Source organism: Sinohyriopsis cumingii, chromosome 17, assembly GCF_028554795.1.
Source record: "Sinohyriopsis cumingii isolate HCF-2022 chromosome 17, ASM2855479v2, whole genome shotgun sequence".
In the NCBI taxonomy this organism is placed as follows: domain Eukaryota; kingdom Metazoa; phylum Mollusca; class Bivalvia; order Unionida; family Unionidae; genus Sinohyriopsis; species Sinohyriopsis cumingii.
This window is the reverse complement of record NC_142977.1, coordinates 94,140,238-94,164,098: the sequence shown is the minus strand read 5'-3', so window position 1 is coordinate 94,164,098 and position 23,861 is coordinate 94,140,238. Positions and strand designations below refer to the sequence as shown.

The window sequence follows — 23,861 nt, the reverse complement described above, 5'->3', positions numbered from 1 at the left end:
GAAATGTTTAAAAGGTTTTTTTCACTTAGGAGACTGAAACCTTCATGAAAATGAGAAACAAGGATGTTTCTCATTTCTTAGTTTCAATGTTCATCTGTAATCTCGTCTTTTTTAAAAGACCTAGTTGATCACCTGAATAGCCTCAACTTGAAACTTCAGGGCAAAAAGCAGTTGATAACACAGATGTAAGACTAAGTCATTCAGAGTTAACTTCACTTTATGGTAGAAGCAGCTAACTGTAGGCAACTTGTTCCATTTCCCTACAATGAATTCCTTGTGAAATGTTGAAATCAAATTCTTGAAAGAATATGCAGATATAATTTTGGACTTGCACACACAATTTGATGATTGGTTCAAAGATTTTGAGGCACTTGATCCAGTTTCATCTTTTTTCTATACCTTTTGCTATGGACATTGACAAAGTTTCTGAAGACATGCAAATGAAGCTTAATGAGCGTCAGAGTGACACTGTTTTGAAACAAATATATGGACATTGCAGTTCCAGAGTTCTATAAGTTTTTTTCTCTCTCTCTCTCTCTCGATCAATCGAGATTCCCCAAGTTCCTCTCTGGATCTACCAAGATCTTGGCTACATTGGGTACCGCTTACACATGGAAACAGTTTTTCTCTTCTATGAAAAAAACAAAAACAAGACAGTTTTAAGTAAAGGATTCCCTGACGAGCATTTGGAAGCAACACTGAGATAGGCATCATCTCAGGATATCAAAGCAAACACTGATGTGCAAGTTGAGGCAAAACTTTGCCAGCTGAGTGGCCAAAAATAGACTTCAAATATGCACGTTTCCAAGTACTGATTAATGTTCATTTTGAAACTTTGCTTTAAGTAAAATTTGTTTAAAACTTTAAAATTTCAAAACATTAAATGTTTCATATTTTACTAGGTGTTCTTTTTTAAAAATAATGATGTGTGTAGGTGTGGTGCGGCCCTTGGGCCATTTAAAAAAAAAATGCTGTCTTCAGAGTGGTTTGAATTTGAGATCCCTGATTTAAGGAGGTGTAGCAATAGCATTTTTCAAGATGGCTGTCATGTTGGTAGCATTAAGATTGTTATCGTTGTTAGAAAAAACTCCATATCAATGACCGTATTGGCGGTCAGATGAGTATAAATTTCATTTAGGGCAATTAGATATCAAGTCTTTTGGTGAAGACACCATGTATAAATATGACTGTAGAAGGATTTGTGATATGATTTCAAGGTGGTTACCGTTGTGGTCATGTTGGAACCATTTTAATTTAGGAGCAACTAGACATAAATAGAGGTCTTGTATACAGACATGATTTGGGTCTTCCATAAAAAGAAATTGAAAAAAGTTTAAGGGGGTTTTGGGGTCCTCCCCCCAACGGGGTCTTGTGGGGCAGCAACCCCAATCCAGGGGTCCAGGTGGCCTTTGCCCCTGGCCTAAAACACATTTTACACTCATAAAAATCAGCTCCTGGTGCAACTTATGGTCATAAAATAAACCGAAATAATCATTTGAAAAACTAATAAATTTCCCAGAAATGTTCAACCTGACTTCAATAATTCACAATATTTAGTCACATGAATTTGTTCTCCAATACTATTGAAGTTATTTCATGAGCATGTCAGTTTTCACATCATAATTAAGTCACAATAATTTGTCAAGTTTTGCAGCAAATATATTATACTTCTCTCTTTTCATAACAAATCTGTAAAATACACATGCAAGTACATCAACTATATACAAATAATCCCATACATTCACTTGTCTTTTTCTCCAATGGACACAACCGGTTGATATGCCAGTCAAGCTCATTTTGCATCTTTGGCAAAGATTTCTTTAGCCTTCCTTTTTGTCACCACTGACTTATTTGGCTCAGTGTGCAATCATTTCTTTTCCTTCTCAATGAGAGCCTTTTTCTTTCAAGATGGTGCTTGTATTGGTGACATGCAGTGCACATATTCTGACAGAGAGCTACATCTGTTCTCTCATGCTGCAAGAAATCTTTCTTCTTATAATTAATTACACTTTTTCCAGATGCCTTCTGAACTTCAAGTTTTTCTTATGCAGCTTCTTTTGTAGGTACTGTTCCAAACTCTTCCAACAGGGATTACCGTAATTCAGATCTTAATTGTAGAGGTCACAAAATGCCAGTCCTCTAGCGTTCAGTTTTCTTGTAAACTGACCAACTAAATTTCTGTAAACTTTCTGTTCCAGCCATTCCCATTTCCATACATTTTGTAAACATTTATCTAAACTTTTTGTGTCATGGTCTCTCTCAACAACTGGTGATGCAATGTTTTGCAAGCCTGGTTCTTCTTTCCATTACCATCAGTTTCCATTACACTAAGATTCATTTAATGAATTTAAACCTCTGACCAATCAGAATATTCTTTACAAGAGTCGTGTGCCAACTAATATATGGAACGAATAATTTACGAGGGTTGTTTTGGAATGGAAGCAGACAGACCGTTTTAAAAAAAACAACATCAGATATGATTTAAAAAACGGACTATATCAAGAAAAATCTTATTCGTCAAGAGAACAGCGGAATTCCACTTTAAAACGGAGAAAAATCATGTCTGTGTATAGAAAGAAAAATTAACAATGCTGATATGAAGGTATATATAAAAGAATTTTAAGAATCACTAGTGACCAAACTGAATATCCAAGTAACACCATTTTCATTTGATACCCTACGGATGAATGTATGTGTACAGTTTCATGGCAAACAAACAGGTGGACGATGGACAACAAACCGTCTCATAAACTCTTCTGTTCTCTTTCCAACAGAACTTAAAAGAGCTTGAGCATGTATCTGAGATGGATAAACTACCTGATACCTCCTCTGGTCCTGTGTCTGCTTTATATGGGAGGCTGTTGAAAACATTGTTCAAAAAAATATCCAAACATGAATTTGGAGAACTCTAATAGATAACAGTTTTCTCATTCTAATTTCCAGATCTCAGTGAAATATTTACAGTATACATAAAGAAAAAAGGGCAAAATTTCATCTTTTATTTATATGTCCTTTATAATAACATTTCATAAAATGTAATACACAAATACAGAGTATTTTCAAAGTTTATTTCATTTCATACATTTGCCATTTGCTGCTGTTGTGCATCTAGGTACCCATAAACCTTCAACTGGTTGTCAGCAGCACCAGACAAAAGCCATGAGGGGATTGACCAATCAACAGCCAGGATTCTGTCCTCATGGCCACCCATGTTGTATAGGGGAGCTTTAGGGCTGAAAAATAGACCAGACCATTATCTAAGAATGGTGCCATATAATATGTAGCCACTTGAACTGTGGTGGAGTGCTAAAGAACTTAAAACAAGTTATAAATACACAAGCTGAACTACGGTCATATAGCTGTAAAACCATGCTTTTATTTTTCCAACAAATACGAGTTAGCCTGGAGGTCATAAAGGTCTCATTATGAAAAGGTACACAAAATGAAAACTTGAAACATTACTATGAATCACTTTCTTCATAGTTAGCTATTCTCATGCCATCACCTCATTTATATGCACAGGTGTCACTTAAAATTAAACTTGTCCACTTATAAAATTGGTACAAACAGCTGCCTCGCTTGGCGCTCAGCATTAAGAGGTTAGTGTTAGGACTGCTTGGCCTGGTGACAGGATAATGTGACAAGGTGGGACATAATTTTAAATTGTTAAAGCTACATTAAAAATTAGTCCATCAGTAATGTCATATTAAAATCTGTCCAGAAATACTGCCTCTATAGTTGTAACAAGATGATCAGAATAAGACTACCTTATTACAGTGATGCACATAATCAAACTTAAATTACTTCACGATGTAAACCCATGAACTAAGTTCAGACTGTGTCTGTAAATTTATGCAGCCTGAAGACCAGTTGAGATCGGCAGAGGCAGAGTTAGATTAAGTTCGTCTTTACTTTTAGTGCAAACTGAGGCAAGATAACCAAACCTGAAAAAATTATTGTCTTTACCCCACCCCAGACAACCAAAATAAAACCAGTATAACCTCACCTCCTTCTGTCCCATAACTTCATGAGATTGTCATAGGAACCGGAGATAAACTGATTCTCATTGGCTGGAGACCAAGCCACACTGGAGACCCATGCAGTATGGGATGTGTATGTGCACTTGACAATAGCACCATCTGAAATAATTGAATAAAATTGTTGATAAATGTAAAATCTACTATCCCAATGTACACTAATAACGTTTTTAAAGTTTGGTGTTTAAAAACTTTTAAGTGATTTTTGTCTTGCAATTTTAGAAAAAAGAATGCCTGTGAGGGATGAATCCCTTCAATCCCAAAAGATGAGATACAGTAAGCATGCTGTGGACTGGCAGCAGCAGTGGCATCAACTCAAAAGCTTCAAAAAAGGTCAAGATACTTCATTCTGTGGAAACCTTTTAACCTAATGCATTCCTTACAGTTAGGACTTAACAGTTATAGATTAGAGGGATACTGGCAATTGTACACAAGAAGTAAAGAGACATACTTAGCAATCAACAAAACTGGGAAAGACCTAAAACTCTTGTTGCTAATATATATTTACCTTAGTTTGTTTTTCACATCAATACTATACACAAAGGGACTGTAATGATTTTGTCTTTTAGATAAATTAATTGCAATTTATTGTGTATTTCTTAAATGTGTCGATCTTACTATGAATTATAACATAAAGCTAAGGTCAGTCATCAATGACTTTGATGATTTGTGAAGTGTACTCTGATTAGTGGTCAGTTGTCCATTTAACAGTGGAAATAATGGTTATGTTGCAAAAACTACCTCCTCTATAGACAGATGGAGACACACACTACTATTGCTATATCCCCAAATGAAAAGTACAATAAATATCACATGATACATGAATCTCATGATCTTTTCCTGAATAATGACCTTGACCTTAGCTACAGACTTGACTGTGTTATTTGTGATTTCACAAATTTTCCTTAATATGTCTATAGTGGTTCAAAAGTTGTATCCAGACAAGGATACGATTCACATAATTACATTCTCTGTTGATGTGGCCTTGACCTTGAGGTTTGGGCAAGGCTATAGTACATGACACAGAGTACATTCACATTCATTCAACTTGGGCAAAGTCTCGTGGAAAATCTCTCCCAACTATTAATAAGTAATGAATTGGACAAGCTAATGTAAATGCTCAGATGGAATAGATGTCATAAAATACCTCACTTAAGGCTATAAAAACCAATTTTTATAGTAAAATGTTTCTTCAATAATACTTACCCAATCATAATACCTTAGAAGAACTACTACTACCTTGCAAATCCAGCCCACCTAAATAAAATAAAGGCTAAAACTTATTTGCCCACCTAGGTGGCAGCTAGAGGGAGCTATCCTTGATACTGGAATTGGCACCAAATCTCATGCATTCATTAGTGGAAGGCAATTCTCTATATGGATGTAACTGGGCGGAGGCTGGGAGGGGTACATGTATTATGATTAGGTTAGTGTTATCAAAGAATACCAGAAAAAACTGGTTTCTTCTTCAAAATATGTTACCTAATCAAAATACCTTAGAAGAATAAGTATGAGGTGGAGGGAGATACATTCTGTTACCTTGGAGAGACCATCTCTGGTCTCTTAAGGTACGTGAGATGACTTCTGGATACCCTGACTGGAAATAAGACTCCACCTGTTGGGAAGCAGATTCAAAAGGGAAAAATTTCCCTCCTGCAAATCCAGCAGATGTCGTGAAGCTGCATCTTTATGAAGCTGCTGAATGACCCATAATAATAATTGCACAATGGGTAAGATTCCTCTAAATTCAAATGAGCCTTTTAGGATGAAAGATCTCTGATAAAAAATGGAGAAGTGTATGTGGATCGCCATCCCATGGCATGGGTAATTACAGTTTGAGAACAGCTTTACTCACATGCAATGTTTGTGGTGACTGTCCAACCATTGTGTGCCAATATGCAAAGCAAATTCATTGGTGTGGGTTTAGACTGATATGTGGAACAGATACACCAATTAATTCAAGATGATATTGTCCGTGTTGATATACTGTCCATCCCCCCTTTTGAAGACAAAATGAGGTGTTATCTCCCTTGATGCAATGACTCTATATTCCTGAAATATCTGATTCCTGATGAACAGAAGCCTGTTCTTTGCATGGGTTTGAGTCCAACAATAGGAAATGTATTGCTGATTTTGCCAAAGCTGTGATAGATGAACTAATTAAGCACTTTAGAGCAGTTCAGTTGGTGTTTTGTTCAGCCAGGTTAATACCACTGATAAATTCCATTTGGGAAAGGGTCCAGTGTTGTTGGCCAGGTAAAATCCAAATAAATAGAAGATTAGCTAGGTCTTTGGTTTGTATGATATCCTCTCTTATATGATAGCACAGTGTGATGGTGATCCTGGAGTGGTAGGTTTAATTGTGATTGGTGCTGTTTTGCATTGAAAAGGCTCAGAAAGCTATTGCGGTATGGATGCTGACATTGGTATGAGATCATATTCCACTGCCTTCATATGCCTCCAAGGTGGATGGCCATCTCACTTGACGGATTCTCCACCACTTATTGTGAGAACTGTTTGTTCTTAAGGCATATTTAATAAGATCCTCATGTGCAGTTTCAGTAACTCTGGGTTGATGTGAAACACCTGTCATTGCAGTTGCTTAATGCTGACGATGGGATATTTTGATTCCTGGTGATTCTGTTGTGAGACTGATGAGGTTATTCCAATATTTCCCACTTGAGTGGAGTAGTGAGGTTATTCCAATATTTCCCACCTGAGTGGAGCAGTGAGGTTATTTCAATATTTCCCACCTGAGTGGAGTAGTGAGGTTATTCCAATATTTCCCACCTGAGTGGAGTAGTGAGGTTATTCCAATACTTCCTACCCGAGTGGAGTAGTGAGGTTATTCCAATATTTCCCACCTGAGTGGAGTAGTGAGGTTATTCCAATATTTCCTACCTGAGTGGAGTAGTGAGGTTATTCCAATATTTACCACCTGAGTGGAGTAGTGAGGTTATTCCAATATTTTCCACCTGAGTGGAGTAGTCATGATGAGGAGACTTTCGGATTCTTTTTATTCCTGTATCACATTCAGAATCTGAGGTGCTGGATAAGTGAATACATTCAGCTATTCCAATCTATAGAAAGTGCATAGATTAAATTCAAAACTTTGACTTTATAGCAATACATTGTGGTGGGGCTGGAGGGCATTCTGAAGCCAGCAACAGCAAATATATCTCTTTGATGGCAGCCATAAAACTAAACTCCATCTTGCCCATGGTCAGATTGGAGAAGGCCTATTGCTCAGAAGTATCTTCATACTTGCTATCTTAATACTCTTGGTCCTCATCTGTTTCAATTTCAGGATAAATGCTGACCTGATATAATGATGGTGCCATGTCTTTGTCCCTAAATAAACCATTGCTTGTAAGCCTGTGCATAGGCAGTGAAAATAGAAATAGCCCACTCTGCCGGTCTATTCTGCTGCACCTAGGGAGATGGCTGTTTAGCCAGGAGAATGCTGAATCTGGCTGTCAGACATGCGGAAGTCAGACTGGTTGGCATCAGTACCAGTCATGCTGAAAACAGGCTGGTACGGCTCCAGACAGTGCGACTGTGCTACATACTGAATCAAAAAATTATACTGCTGAATGGCTTGTGTATCCAACTGTTACTGCAATATATCTGCATTTTTCTTCCACAAACCTGTTGATGTCCTAGTAGTGGAAGGTGTTATCTTTCTGATTTTTGGTTGGGAGACCCGTGTAGCACAAGAATTACAATTGATTCTGTATGCTAATGTATAATTAGTACATCCATAATGACTGCTTTTCCTCTTCTTCTCTTCGTCTTATATTGATTTTTTGCAGAATGGTTGACCAAGTGATCTTGGACCACAAATTGTTCATGGTGCATGGGGAAGAAGAGGTACATTTTGTAAATGCTTGGCAGAACTTGTGCATGTCTTCCATTGCTTTACATACCTTGGATTTAGTGCATTTAGAAGACATGCTTCTGAAATGATAAAGAAAAAGAAACAGAAGATAAATTAACATGTGTTAATAATTCCTTAGGGTTATTCCATTTAAACATACATGGTACCCAAAGAAGGCTCTTTTTTTAAAACTATATGCCAGGGTATTCAATTACTCAAAGAGTTCATCTAAAAATAATAAAAAATTCTAAATTGTATCTGTGGGTGACTATTCTACATTAAAAGTGCCTTCCCTGGGTCAAAAGTATATTTTACTGGAACAGCTGACTGAGGGATGCCTTTTTTTTTATTAAGATCAACTAGTCCTCCAGATGAAATTGTTTGCCAAGTTCAATGACTTTCCTCTCTGCAGTTAAGGAGAAGTCTCAATAGACAAACAATTGCAAACTAACAATGAATGCAAGTCCATCACGTAAGCCCTTAAACCTAAAAACCTAATCTTATAAAGGATGCCAGTGCCACCACTGTTATGCAGCTGCTCTTGCTGCTGCTAAGAGTGATACACAAGTCTTGGTATCTGCTAAGGCAGGTGGGGGCAAAAAGGACATATATATGCTGTACAAACCTTTAACTCTGGGATCCCAGAGCCGCACGTGTCTGTCTGCTGAAGCTGTTATCAACAATCTATTAAGACCACTGTAGGACAGATCTAGAAACACTTTTGTCCCTTGCTGCAAGAAAAAGAACTACAAATTAAATCTGGACATCAAAGACTCTGTAAATGAAGGTACCCTTGCTCAAGATGCAAAAGCAAACTTGTAGCATTACTCAAATTTTGATGGAACTATGTGGAAGTCAAACTTGATATAGCCATATTTGGTTTCATCTATTAAATCCTTCAAACTTTAAACAGGGGTCATATTTAGATAGAGAAAAAAATGGAACCTGGTCTACATTTTTTCCTCATCTTAAGCCTCATACTAAATTTTGGTTTCAATCCATTCAAGTTGGAAACTAAATATATGATAAAGAAAATAGACCGACTGATATGAGTAAAACGATAGACATCTCCATAAAATTTAACCTCAGGGGTGTATAAAGAGGCTTCACAAGAACAGCATTCTGATTCAACTGATTTTTTCTTCCTTTTATGGAAAAACTTTGAGCCATAATGCTAAAACTAAAAGTGTAAAGTTTGTTGGCAACCACTTGCAAACAATCACAGACTCCTGCACTTAATATTATCTAGAGTACCCAATATACTCACTTATAAATCCAAATGCATGCTGCAGGTATGCAATCACATAATGTGACGGTAGAGATGGGTCTTTGCAGCTTGAGAATAACCAGTAGAAACAATGACAGAAACAACAGTTGGATTTGACTTAAAAGTGAATATATATAATAAGTCAAGTGTATGATCAATTTCAGCATATTTGTAGTAAATTGTAAAGCTTGGATGTCTAGAATTTCCTCGATATACAATTATTTCAAGTTCATCTGCTGCAGTAGAAGTATCCCTGACTTTATAAAGCAAATGTTTACAACATTTCAAGAAAGAAAGCTAAAATATACATCGATATATTTCTTATTAGTTACTGTACCAGATTATATTTTTTGAGTTAAAATATTCACTACAGTTTTAAACCAATACTCTTACAATACAAGACTTAAACAGAGTACATGCAGCCAAGAGTTCAAAGCATACCTTATATGCTAATGAAAAGAGAGCATAATTCTATACCAAACAAAAAACAAAAATTGGATTTTAAACACGTCTTTCAGATACCAATAAAGACTTCTGTGTGGCTTGCTCTAGGTCCCAGAGCCGGACTGTATGATCCCATGATGCAGTACACACTTCATTCACATCAGTCCATGTTACTGCAGACACTCCCTCTGAATGTCCTGATAATGTTAATAATGGCACACGTGTCTGAACTTTTTGTGTCTTGTCTCCTTTCCTCTTTTTCTTTTGTGACACTTCCACCTCCTCCTCTTCATCTTCATCCATGTTTACCACTGGAACAATAATACAGTAAAACAGTCATTCATAGCAGTGTTGTTTAAAACTATCTGCACTTTGCCTGTTGACCCAACTAAGTGGTAAATGTTACAAAGAATTAAATCAAAATCAGTGATGTTTATACATGTTTTTGCAACATGGTTGTTCATAGCAGTGTCACAATCCCATGACAGTGCATTTATACAATAAAATTGATCTGTGCATTAGGACTGTGGTCATAAATGATAGATGGTTATTCATGAATTTCCTGGCTTTGGTACAAGCCTTTATTGTTTTCAAATAAATCATTGTAATTATTCAATACTCAAAACTCAAATAATGTTAATATAGTAGTCCCCTCTTGAATGGCCCTGCTGACCAGCAGCCATCTCCATAATCCATTGACACTACCAAGTTAGTGCTCAAAAGCAACACTCTTAAGATGGCCATCCCTCCAACATGGCCCGAGGCAAACATGAGTGCAAATCAAATATCAAAGAGCAGACAAATAATGGGGATTAGAGATGGAAATCACATACTTGTTGGTTTCAAAAATAAACACTCTGACCTTTGTTCCAACATGCAGATGAAGTTTTAATCCATGCCATGCATTACTATAAGTAATCTGATTACTGCAGTGTGTTCCATAGCTGTCATGTTTTCTTACTACATCCATGATGACCACTGGCTATTTATAATTTCCAGAAGAATGAAATTTAACAGCTGCACAATACTGTTGAACTAAAGATCGCATGATATCCAGTCACCACAATGCCATGTTAATACATCTAAGCTTCTCCCTCAAAGATTATGAAATGTATCTAACAGGGTTTTCAGACTAAAATCATTCAATCATGTGACAAGTTCACCTCCTTTGAAAAGGCAACAGTTTCATTTAAGACCTAGAAATTGGTTTAGAAAATACACCCCTCTTATAAGGACACATTCCTGTTGGGGACCACTGGTAGCACAAATGACTGGCCTCATTAGGCAAATTACTATTAGTATATCCATTCTAACTCTACATTCACAACCATCCGTAATCAAGTACATTATAATATTTTGCAAATATAGTAGATATGATGGAAAGATTTATTTAATTATGTTATAGTAACAGAAATAGTGTCTGCAAAGAAAGCAGCTTATTAATTATTCTCAGTACTTTCTGAGCTAACTGTGTCAGCCATAAGTGATTTCTAGCTCTTTTGGCCAAATAAAATCGTAAGTTTGACTTTGACAATTTTAAATAGTGATCTTTCTGAAGGAGCAATGGTAAGATTTTCAAGACATATGATTGGCAACATTTTCATTCAGAACTAACTAGACTTAATAGAAGTCTTTTACTGAGAACACCCCATGCTGATATCACCATCCAATCAGGTGGAGTAGTAATAATATTTCCAAGACAGCCACTGTGGCAGACATATTGGACATCAGATCATCCCTGTTTTCATTTAAAACCAACTAGACCCATGGAAGAGATGTGTGTGTAAAGTTTAATGTTAGTCTCCATGAAGTTTAAGAGGAGTAGTGATAATAAACTTGTAGTAAAAGGACAGACATCGGACAACAGACTGTCCTATAAGCTCTCCTGGTCTAATACCAACAGTGCTAAAACTCTATACTAAGGATGCACATGTCATGTGCGGTCCACCCCCCCACCCATTGTACATACACACACACAAACCTCCTAGTGATGTAAAAACTTGCATAGGCCAAAAATCGGAAGGTCAATATTTAATGTGAAAGAAAAAAACAAGTAACAAGGATTGAAATGACTCAGTAAGACTGCGTCTTGGGCTAAGCATCCAAATTACCAACCAATCAAAACATTTCAAACAAAACAAATCTATTACATTTAAACAATGTTGTGTTTACTCAACCCAGATACTTGTGAGTAGATCCCCCTTTGATTTCACTCCACGAAATGAAATTATTGAAAGACACCTTGCTGATGAAAGTATCCATTTTCTCTATAAACTGATTAAATGACAGTAATGAATCTTTGATTTTTTTTTAATTGATTATACAGAAGATCAACTTATAATGCAATACTGTGTTTGAAGCAAACTGATTACATTAATTGCAGAGTGGTCTGTATTTACATTTATACAACAAAATGTGTATTTTGATCAATTTAGTAGAAGTAGATGTCAAATAAAGTGATCTTTTTATTTTGGATAAAATGAGTTTACTAAATTATTGTTCAAGGATGGTAATGAGAAGGAAATTTCATATAAATGTGGAAGGATAAAATGTACCGCTTCCACTCAGCCTGAGGTAAATATTTTTCCAAAGAAACACAAGTCAGGCTCTTTGGCAATCAGAAATATAAAAATGACATTACTAGCAAAGAAACTGGGATGATAACTGGGTTATCATTGGGTTGATATTTATCCATGTTGGAATTCACTGACTGATTGAAAACTGTTTTGCAGATATAACAAACAATATCTCAAAATGGCTAAAGTTGGATATTCTACCAGTAAATTTTTTAATTGATTTTTATACAATGGACCAACTTCAATCTGCAATGGAACTGAAAAATTCAGGATTTAATCAATCATATATCCTGACAGTTTTGATCCACTCTACTAGGAAAGGTCATTTTAAATTAAAAGGAGAATGAAATGAAAAATATAATAAATGAGAACTCTTGCCAACAGAGGACACACCCATGTCTAATATGGAAAATGATTTTCTGATATGGAAATGCTGTGTGCACTCCAGGAGAAACATTACTAAACTTGGTACTTAAGATAAGAACAGACTCAGGACAAGAGACTTTGCTCTGTCAATTGAAAAAGTTAATTCATTTCTGTTCCTGCAGGTTAAAGTACAAATGTCATTGTATCAGAGTAGTAAATAAAGTAAATAACATACCCCGACAATAAAAGTTAAACCTTTGAAGAAATAAATCCATTACACATTGTTTCGTTTGTTTTTCTATGGATTAAAATGCATGCAACTCATCAAATCTAGGCAAGAGAGTGAACTTTTTTGGTACAAGTATAAATGTAGGTGTGAAAAGTGAATTTTCTGAAACCACTTGAACAAGTGGGTGAAAACAAAATTTGATCTGCCCAAGCAGTAACATTTTGTGCCAAAAATTTATATTAATTTAAGTGTATCACATTTTTTTCATTCAAGAGATAATATCATTTTATAACATTAAGATTTGTAATGTTGTGAATGCATATGTTAGTAACATGAGCAAAAATAAGAAACATTTAAAAAGATAATGGAATTTATCGCCTAAAGCATCCAAACTACACGAGCAACTGTTGTTAACTGACTCTCTCAATGTCATAGAAACAACAGTATTTTATATTAGTATTATATTTAGTATGCAGTTTACACATCTGAATCTACTGAAAATGTGACTGACACAATAATTCAAAATATCTTCAGCCTTCCAAATGCCCCAGAAGTAAATATCAACATGCCATCTAGTGACAAATGAGGACAGAAAACTTGAAAATCATGGACTGCAGAATGGGCCCATGGCTTGTTTAAACAAAACAACTCATTCTATTGTTAAATATTCCACGTCAACTTCATGACATGAGATAGGATTGTTACAACTCTATGGCCTTAAACTAAGTAAGAGAAAAGAGCGAAAACCAACAAATAATTTATTTCCCTAAAATGCAAAGTGAAAATTTATAATAAACTTACAGTATTGTGAATTAAATTCCAAATAGTCCTAAAAGTTTCTATCACAAGTCCAAATATATTAAGTTCCAAATGAATTCCAGGAGTGTTCCAATAAAATTCTAATACTGCATGTGCTGATGTATCTGTAGTCTTGAATGTGCTTATGTGCCAATGGCCTGGAGTCTGGTGATGTACTAAGCCTGTTAAGGTCTCACAATAATGTAATCCAAAATGTCTTTGTCTGAATTCACTATAATTCCAAATTAATGTTCCAGTCCAAGAATATTACTGAGCACTTTGTAATTCCAGTGAATAATAATCTGAATCAATAAATCCAACTAAATTAAAAATTGAACAAAACAATAAGACTGATTCTGCTTCAGATGTAAAGGCAAGAATGAGCAATTTATTTTTCAGGTAAATAACATTATATGAAAAGATAAGACACAATAAAAGAGACAGGATGTCTCCTCTATAAAACATACCAAGTTGTCCACAAGTTTAGGAATTTCCAAGAGGAAATATGATGTCCTTAGACCCAGACCCAAATAAACATGTGGACCTCCAGTGATAATCATCTGAATATTTAATCCACACTTATTGAGAAATATTAGCTATGTATGCATTATGTTGTTTACAAAATAAATGCTATTGATCAGGTATACCATGACATTGATTTTGGACAAAGTGAAGAACAAAATCCAGATGTACATAAAATATAATCATTAAGAAAAGCCAACAAATAATACATATTAAATATGCATAACAGGTAAGGATGCTCTTTCAAGTGTATGCTAAAGCATGAAATATGTGTCCTCCTTGCTTGTAGTATGTCATCAATCTTTTGTCTGACAGGTTGTCCTCATTAACTTCTATTTACCTGTAATGTTAAGGGACTGTATTTCTGATGGGTTCATAGTTGTCCCCATTAACTTCTATTTACCTGTAATGTTAAGGGACTGTATTTCTGATGGGTTCATAGTTGTCCTCATTAACATCTATTTGCTTATAATGCTAAGGCACTGTATTTGGCATATAGGTTGACAGTTATCATGACTGACATCATTTTATCTGTAATGCTTGTGGGCTGCTTTGACTGACAGCTTGATAGTGGTCTTCATTAGCATCTATTTGCCTGTAATACTAAGGGATTAAATTAACCAGCTGGGAATTAAAATGATGCAAACATATTCATATAGTGGAATATTACCTGCTGACCAAAGCTTTAGCATTTTATCCCAGGATCCACTACAGAACTGAAATGAAAAACAAAATCTTAGTGAATATTACTTTAGGTCATTCTGTTTGGTCTTGTTTCCATTGAAATATATACGTGTGAATAGCACAGATCAACAATTATGCCATTATTTTGTGCATCGAGCACCAAAAACTACATTAACAAAAATATTGATAGATATCAGCCAATTGCATAAAATGGATACCAAATGGTCCCAAGAACAAACTTTTTCTAATGATATTAAAGAATACTCTGTGAATTAAATGTGAACTTTGCATTTTCAAGACAATGTAACAAACTTGGGAATCTTGATTTATTCATGTTCAAGTAGAATTAAAGTGAAAAATATCTCCTGCAAAACAAAATTTCTTCAATGAGTAATTAAGCATGTCTCAAGGAAATTCAGGAATTCAAAGTTCACATTATTTTAAATAATTCTAGTCACAAAAGATATACTTTATTTTGTTAGTATACTTTTATTTTATCAAATTCATATATAAAAAAGTATAGGTCAATTTGGAAAACAAATTGAGCTAGAGACAAGGGCAGGTATTGTTAAGTAATCAAAATTTGGTGTTCATATTTAAAAAATGATTTTTCTTACATACATAATTTTGACTTGGCTAAAGGTAAGTATGCACGGTCAACCACACTCCCATATAACTCATCATGAAAGTAAAAAATCCCACATTTTTGAATTCATCTTCCCACTGTGTTTGCTGGTATAATGTCAACCAGAGCAGTTAATTTTCCTGACAATAATTATGTACATCCAAATAATTTGAGTCCATTAGGTTTTATTGGCATTGAATTCTGCATCTTCATCCAATCACAGGAATGTGTAACTATGAATGTTTATATACAGAAAATCTTTGTCTTTTCAGTGAAATAAATTTGTCTTAAAAAATGCTGCTTCATCTTATCAACAGTATCTAACTTAGACTCACATCCAACTTAACGACATTTAACTTTGACTCATATTCATGCTAACAATATCTAACTTTGAATCATATCCAACTTAACGACATTTAACTTTGACTCATATTCATGTTAACAATATCTAACTTTGAATCATATCCAACTTAACGACATTTAACTTTGACTCGTATTCATGTTAACAATATCTAAGTTTGAATCATATCCATCCTAACAACATCTAACTTTGACTTGTATTCATCTTAACAATAAGTCTGACTCAAACTCTGACTCATATTCATCTTAACAACATCTAACTCTAACTCATACTCATCTTAACATCTAACTTTGACTCGTATACATGTTAATAAAACATCTAACTTTGAGTAATATTCATCTTAACATCTAACTCTGACTCATATTGATCTTAAGAACAAAACATGAGTCATATTCACATATTCATCTTAACAACATCTAACTGACTCATACTCATCTTAACATCTAACTTTGACTCAAACTCATCTTATCATCCAACTCTGACTCACTGTCATCTTTACAACATCCAACTTTGACTCATATTCATCTTATCAACAACATTCAACTTTGACTCATATTCATCTTAACAACATTCAAATTTGACTCATATTCATCTTATCAACAACATTCAACTTTGACTCATATTCATCTTAACATCCAAATTTGACTCATATTCATCTTAACAACATTCAACTTTGACTCATATTCATCTTAACAACATCCAAATTTGACTCATATTCATCTTAACAACAACATTCAACTTTGACTCATATTCATCTTAACATCCAAATTTGACTCATATTCATCTTATCAACATTCAACTTTGACTCATATTCATCTGAACAACATCCAACTTTGACTCATATTCATCTTATCAACAAAATTCAACTTTGACTCATATTCATCTTAACAACATTCAACTTTGACTCATATTCATCTTAACAACATCCAAATTTGACTCATATTCATCTTAACAACATTCAACTTTGACTCATATTCATCTTAACAACATCCAAATTTGACTCATATTCATCTTAACAACATCCAAATTTGACTCATATTCATCATATCAACAATATTCAACTTTGACTCATATTCATCTTAACAACATCCAAATTTGACTCATATTCATCTTAACAACAACATTCAACTTTGACTCATATTCATCTTAACATCCAAATTTGACTCATATTCATCTGATCAACAACATTCAACTTTGACTCATATTCATCTTATCAACATTCAACTTTGACTCATATTCATCTTAACAACATCCAAATTTGACTCATATTCATCTTAACAACATTCAACTTTGACTCATATTCATCTTAACAACATCCAAATTTGACTCATTCATCTTATCAACAACATTCAACTTTGACTCATATTCATCTTAACATTCAAATTTGACTCATATTCATCTTATCAACAACATTCAACTTTGACTCATATTCATCTTAACAACATCCAAATTTGACTCATATTCATCTTATCAACAAGATTCAACTTTGACTCATATTCATCTCAACAACATCCAAATTTGACTCATATTCATCTTATCAACAACATTCAACTTTGACTCATATTCATCTTAACAACATTCAAATTTGACTCATATTCATCTTATCAACAACATTCAACTTTGACTCATATTCATCTTAACAACATTCAACTTTGACTCATATTCATCTTAACAACATTCAAATTTGACTCATATTCATATCAATATCAAACTTCAACTAGCATTCATCACTAAATTTCTCCTTGATTGTGAAGTATGGAATATGTTATGCTGGAATGTTTGAGGACTGAACACAGATTTCATAATCATTAAATTACTTTTGTCTTTATCTTTTCTTCTAAACCTTGTACTGGATTTGAATGACAACAAGTGTACTTAATTTCAGCTGGCTGAACGTTTTTAACATTATTGTTTCATTATTTGTAACTCTTAATACTTGTTTTTATCAGTTGAACATCTTCTGCATTTATACACAATTTATAAAAAGAAACAATTTGTTTTCTAGTAAAACATGTTTCTTCGATAATACTTACCCAATCATAACATTATTACTACCTTGCAATCCAACCCTCCCAGATTACAACTTTTAGCTAAATAACTAAACATTACTTGCCCACCATGGGTCGAAAATGCAGGTAGATGGGTCAATTAGAGTGATCTCCCTTTGATATATTAATATTGGAGCTATTTTCCCATGATACACTAATACTGGAGTGGAAGGCATGCTTTCTAAATGTATGTAATTATCGGGAGGCTGCAAGAGTGTATAATCAAAGATACGTGTTGACGGTCTCAACTTTGTGAGCCAGGATTCAAAGCAAATTCACTGGTGTGGGTTATTTTCAATATGAGGAATAGATAGCCCACATTATCCAGAATGAAAGTGTCAGTGTTGATATATATCATCCTTTCCATCTTTTGAGGGCAAGAAGAGGTGTGATCTCTCCCTTGATGCAATGGCTCGGTCTTCCTTAAGTATCACTTCGAAGCTTGCACTTGGTCCTGTGGATGACCTTGAGATGAAGCATCCAGACTACACAGGAATTATTATTAAGCCTGTTTACCCATGAATGGTACCCTGTTCTTGGCAATGAAAGCCATCATGAGTGATATTGACCCATCTTGTCGAAAATGCATGTAGATGGGTCGACCAACAGGACATGTATTTGCAGATTCTACCTGGCATTCACCAATACAGTGAAGTGGCAGAACTTATATAAAAAGGTGAACCGATGAATTTTCTGAGATCAGTTCAAATGGTGTCCTGTTAAGCCAAGCTAGTGCCCATCATAAAAATTGAGCATCACTGGACAGGTAAAATCCAAAATGAAAATAAGATCGGATAGTTCTTTGGTTTGTCCAATATCCTCTCTGCCATGACAATGCAGTGTGTCAGTGATCACAGAACGGTAGGGTTTAACTGTGACTGGTGCTGTTTCTCATTGAAAAGCTATAAGAAGTTAGGTACTGAGGTATGGATGCCTACAGAGATATAAAGTGTTCTGATGATCATCACTGAGAATATATTCCATAGCCTTTACACACCTTTAAGGGGATGGGACATCACAAACAAGGAATTCTCCACCACTTATTGTAAGAACTGCTTGTTTCTAAGGATGTATTTTAATAAGATCCAGGCAAGCAGGTTAGCAAATCTGGGTTGGGTTGAAACATCCAACATTGTGGTTGCCTAAAAAAGATGAGGGAATATCTTGATTCCTGGCAATTCTGTTGTGAGATTGATGAGGTTGATTTCCCATTCGAGTGGATCAATCAGGAGACACTCTGATTCATTTGCTTCCTGTATCACCTTTGGAACCTTAGGTGTTGGAGGAGTGTAAATGTTGGCTGTTCCAATCTATAGAAAAAGCACAGATTATCCAGGCCTTTTGAATCCTGGTGGGCTGGTGAGATAAATTTTGGGAGTTTGGCAGTCCACCTTGTCGCCAATAGGTCCACCATAGATCGATCCCATTGGGCACATATATAGTGAAAACCAAGGGATGACAAGACAATTACGTTTGTATTAGTTCAATCTTGTGGGAAAAGGAGTCCACCAATTAGCCAGCCTAGGATATGTCAAAACTGGATGTGGATTTGTCATTTAGGACACCACTTTACAAAATCCCAATGAAAAATACAAAGGTCTGGGGTCTTGGTTTGACCTTGGCATTTGAGATAAGCCATCACAGTGAAGTCATCAAACAAATGAGAACTCAATTCCAATGTAGGTTCTCCAGAAACCAGTGGAAAGCTTTCAAAACAGTTTTCATCTAAAAAAAAATGTTCATGTATAAATAATGATTGTGAGAGAGCACACTCCTCTGGCATTCCTAAATGGTAAGTGACGTGCTTTCTCTAGTCCTCTATGTTTACATTGATTGAAATTTCCAGAAGTTGTACTTACAGAAGTATCCTCAATGCAAGTACAGTGTGGCTTCCCTGCCTTTAAGATGCAACCTCAGATTGTGCAGATTATGAAAGCTGGTCAAATGTCAAAGGTTTGGCCTTCACTTGGATGAAAGAGTCATTCTAATGGGAGCCCAAGAAGGTGACTTAGGACTAAGACATGCATTGATGTATTGAGAAAACCCAGCAGGCAAAAGGAATTCTCCAGAGTGGACTATTCCATACAGGCAAGGAATCCACCACTGTACTAATTTAATTCTTGTTCTGTGGAAGAAATACTCTGTTTACTTGAATGTTGAGTTCCATGCCTAGGTTGACGAAAATATTGAAAGGGGATGAGGTTGAAGATGTCCTTGTTAGTGAGGAGGCTTAGAAAGAGGGTAACAAGTGATGATATCAAATCTTGCCTCAAAATATAACTAGTCTGTTATTTTGTACTTTGTTGTTTTGCAGGAGAATCACAGAACTTTTGGAAGCTGTGTGAGTAAGAAAGTAAAGTCATGCCATTCGCAAGTCCACACTGATTTCATAGTTTCCACAATGGATGGCATTTAGAACCCATTTTTGCATTCCATCATGAACCCAAGAGTGTAAAAGAGTTGACTGAATGAATTTAGGTTGATGACCAAGTGATGAGTGCTGTATTTGTAGCCGAAGAAATTCTGGGCAAAGAAGGAGGTACACTGAACATAATACAGAGTCACCTGGAAACCAGTTGTTGGGTCCATATGACATCATGGTAATCTTCCCCATTCAGCAATGAAAGATTGGATCCTTCGCACCACCCTGATCTGTGATAATGAAAGTATGATTTAATTTGAAATATGGAGGGCCTTGTGGAAATGCACTAAACTTGTAGCACATTAATAGCTATATCTCATTATGTTCAAGATGTTGTTTGGGTGGCAAAAGGCTTGAGGAGTGTTAAGAGACTTCTCTTGGAAACTGAGGCACCAAGATGAATATCATACACCGGAAATGTCTAGAGGTACTATGCATGTTAGATTAATCCATCAGAGTGCCTATATAAACTGGGTGTCATCCACAGGAAGTGCCAAGCAGCACTGTGTGGGTTAGACTGATCCATGAGAAAGCATGTACATATTGGACATTGTCCACTGGAAGTGCCTAGCAGCAATATATGTGGGTTAGACTGATCCATGAGAGTGCCTGTATAAACTGGAGTCATCTGCTGGAAGTGCCAAGCAGCACTGCATGGGTTAGAATGCTGCATAACTGGGTTCATGAACTGAATTCTTTGGTACTGAGGCACTAAGCTGTGCACTATTGGTGGGAAATGACTGGTGGCCCTATGTGTTGTGATGTGATTTGGATTTTTAATGTACCGTTAAAAATTTTCACTATGATGTCTGCAACGACGTCTGCAGTTTATAGTGATGTCAAGTACTGGGGCATCATGCCACAGACATGTAGCATGATGTCCCACCCATTCACATTATCCTTATACCAGGCCGACCAGTCCTAACACTAACCTCTTAATGCTGAATGCCCAGCGAGGCAGCTGTTAGTACCATTTTTGTATGTGTTTGTTACGACTCGGTTGGGGATCAAACCCACGACCTCCTGCATCCAAGGTGTACACTCTAACCACCAGGCCACTGGAGCAGTGGTGGTAGCAGTATGTGAGTTATGAAACTGGATAAACTTCATTTTTCCAGTGGTTGATGCTATGATTGATTGTGGACGTGGCCTATTGTGAACAGAGGTACAGACCTGCCAACCAGACAACCTTCTCAGTAAGGCCATCACCTAGGTGGGCAGATAGCTTTTAGCTTTTGAGCTAAAAAGTTTTAATCTGGGAGGGCTGGATTTGCAAGGTAGTAGTTCTCCTAAGGCAGGTATTATAATTAGTTAATGTATTTTAAAAAACATAGGTTAAAATTGAAAGCCCTTTGTAATATCAACTGTTAATGACTAATAAGTCAGTTTCCAAAACTCATGTAAATCTATTTAAGCCAATGTACATGACTAAAAGAATACAAACTAACTTCAAACTTGGTTTACTTAATGTGCAAGTTTCTTACTCCCCCTACGGCAGCAGGAAAGTGGCCTTATAATGAGGGTGGCCTTTCTAGAGGGGGATGACAAATGTGAATAGTAAATATATATGAAGAAAGTCAAAAGTATGCTTAATTTTAAAAATTTCATATTTTCATTAAAATATCACATGCATGTTGTGAAATAAATGAAAAACAAACTGTTTCTTCATTTTCAAAGGAATGTTATGAATAACCATTGATATAGTTTTAAAACTGTCTTTATAATTATGTTACTGATCACATCATCTGTCACTCTGTTGGTAACAGTCTAAAAAACAAACCAGTCTCGTCACAATTAAAAATATCCCTGCTGTCATATCCTCTGCATATATCGTTTAGTCTTTTGTTCCAATCTTCGTCAACTTCATTATTTACATCAGCTGATTCTCCACTAAGGACAGAACACTTAATATTGTGTCGCACTTGAAATCTGTGCAACCATCCATTACTTGCGGTAAAGTCGTCATATCCAAATTCAACTGACAAAACTGTTGCTTTTTCTTGTCATTCAAATCAGGATACAAACATCTTCTGGCTCAAACAATCTTCCTTTCTCCATCCATTTCACCTTTCCGCTTCTGCAGAATTGTTTCCTTATCTTTCACGATATTGTTTATCTTAGTCCTCGACCCCCCACCCCCCAACCTCTCAGTCAGTTGAATTTCTTTCACTTTCTCTTCTAAATTGATAATTTTTCTTTTCCTCGATGACATGTTGATCTTTTTGCAGCAAGTTATTCATGTTGCCAACTACAATACTGAGAAACAAATTGCCGTGTGTTTTTAAAGAAAGTGATCTTGTCATGTGATTCGTTAGTCACAGTCTGGTACCCTATTGTTTTTATACATTTCTTGAAACTAAGTGACAGAAGCCAAAACGGCTTCGATATGTACCATCAACATCACGCAGATTTGACCTCGCAGCCGTTAGGATTTGTAATTTTGACAATTATTGTCAGTAGTAATAGCCACTAATTATCAAAGTGAACATCTTACTAAGGGAAGCCATAAAGACTATCAAACCATTTTCCTGCTGACTTGTGTATTGTACATCGATGCTGCCACTTCTCAACTATTACTACTGTTCAATAATTGTAATCTTAACAATTATCGAAGTGACTAAACTGGACATATTATGATAACACAGCAGTAAGGCTAATTAGATTACATGTACTTACCCTTTTGTATGGATTAAAATTTGAGTCTTTCTTGGCTTTACGGAATAGATGTGGCTTCTCGTGAGGCGTAAATGATATAATATTAACCTTTGTGGTACATGTACTTTAGTCAACACTTCTTTCAGTAGCGAAAACCTGACATCGGGAAACAGAAATCGGTTTACTTAACACACGTTATGAATAAAATACTGGTTCTGGATACATATCAAAATAAAATGCAGCCGCTGGTCGCGTTAGCTGGGTGGCCTTTTGTGACGGGTACATTTGAACACAAACTCGTCGGTGCCAACAGATTCTGGCCGTAAGGAGCGGGTGGCCGCTGGTCAGGGGGACCGTTCAAGAGGGGGATTACTGTATTGTGTTCTACTTGACTTGAATGTTTGCCCTACTTGCATAGTGAGTCTGCTGCTTATGTCTTGGCATTTTGATAGGTATTTCTATTTATAGAATAAACCCTAGGTAGCTGATCATCTCTACTGATCTTTATATCATAGCATGAATTTATTATGTTCAAAGATATCGGCAGAAAACCAAAACATTAAGCCAGCCTTTGTTGACTGTACAGATGCATATGCAAAGTAAATGACTGGCAAATGCCAAATTTGAGATGTATGGTCTGTCTGACATGAAACAGTTACCTAGCTATAAAACGTTCAGGAATTTCCTTCCAAACCAGATTACTAACCCTCTGTCTGGTACTATCAACTGCTACACAGTCAACACTGCCTGCATGGCCTCGACAACAATGCCGACAGTCTATCTCATTTTTCTCCCTATTCCACTCCCAGACAAGAATGGTTTGATCATGTGACCCAGAGAGGAAGGTGGATACTGGTTCATCACCTAAAAAAAATAACGATAAATATTCTGGTTTTGTTTTGTTGGTTGAATGCCATTTGTCAGTACATGATAGGCCACTAGCAAGCTTT

At 35.7% G+C, this 23,861-nt stretch overlaps 1 protein-coding gene across 1 annotated transcript in view; it reads right to left on the bottom strand.

The window, feature by feature from the left end:
- Window positions 1-2,985: 2,985 nt before the first annotated feature.
- LOC149779447 (ribosome biogenesis protein wdr12-like) overlaps window positions 2,986-23,861 on the bottom strand; it is a 40,504-nt gene continuing 19,628 nt past the window's right edge. The window contains exons 6-11 of the mRNA XM_089940112.1: window positions 23,618-23,775; window positions 14,787-14,832; window positions 9,704-9,936; window positions 8,540-8,645; window positions 4,007-4,139; window positions 2,986-3,233 (exon numbers count right to left, since the gene is read on the bottom strand). Of these exons, the coding sequence (XP_089796238.1) occupies window positions 3,077-3,233; window positions 4,007-4,139; window positions 8,540-8,645; window positions 9,704-9,936; window positions 14,787-14,832; window positions 23,618-23,775 (833 nt within the window). The 3' untranslated portion in view covers window positions 2,986-3,076. The remainder of the gene's footprint in view (window positions 3,234-4,006; window positions 4,140-8,539; window positions 8,646-9,703; window positions 9,937-14,786; window positions 14,833-23,617; window positions 23,776-23,861) is intronic.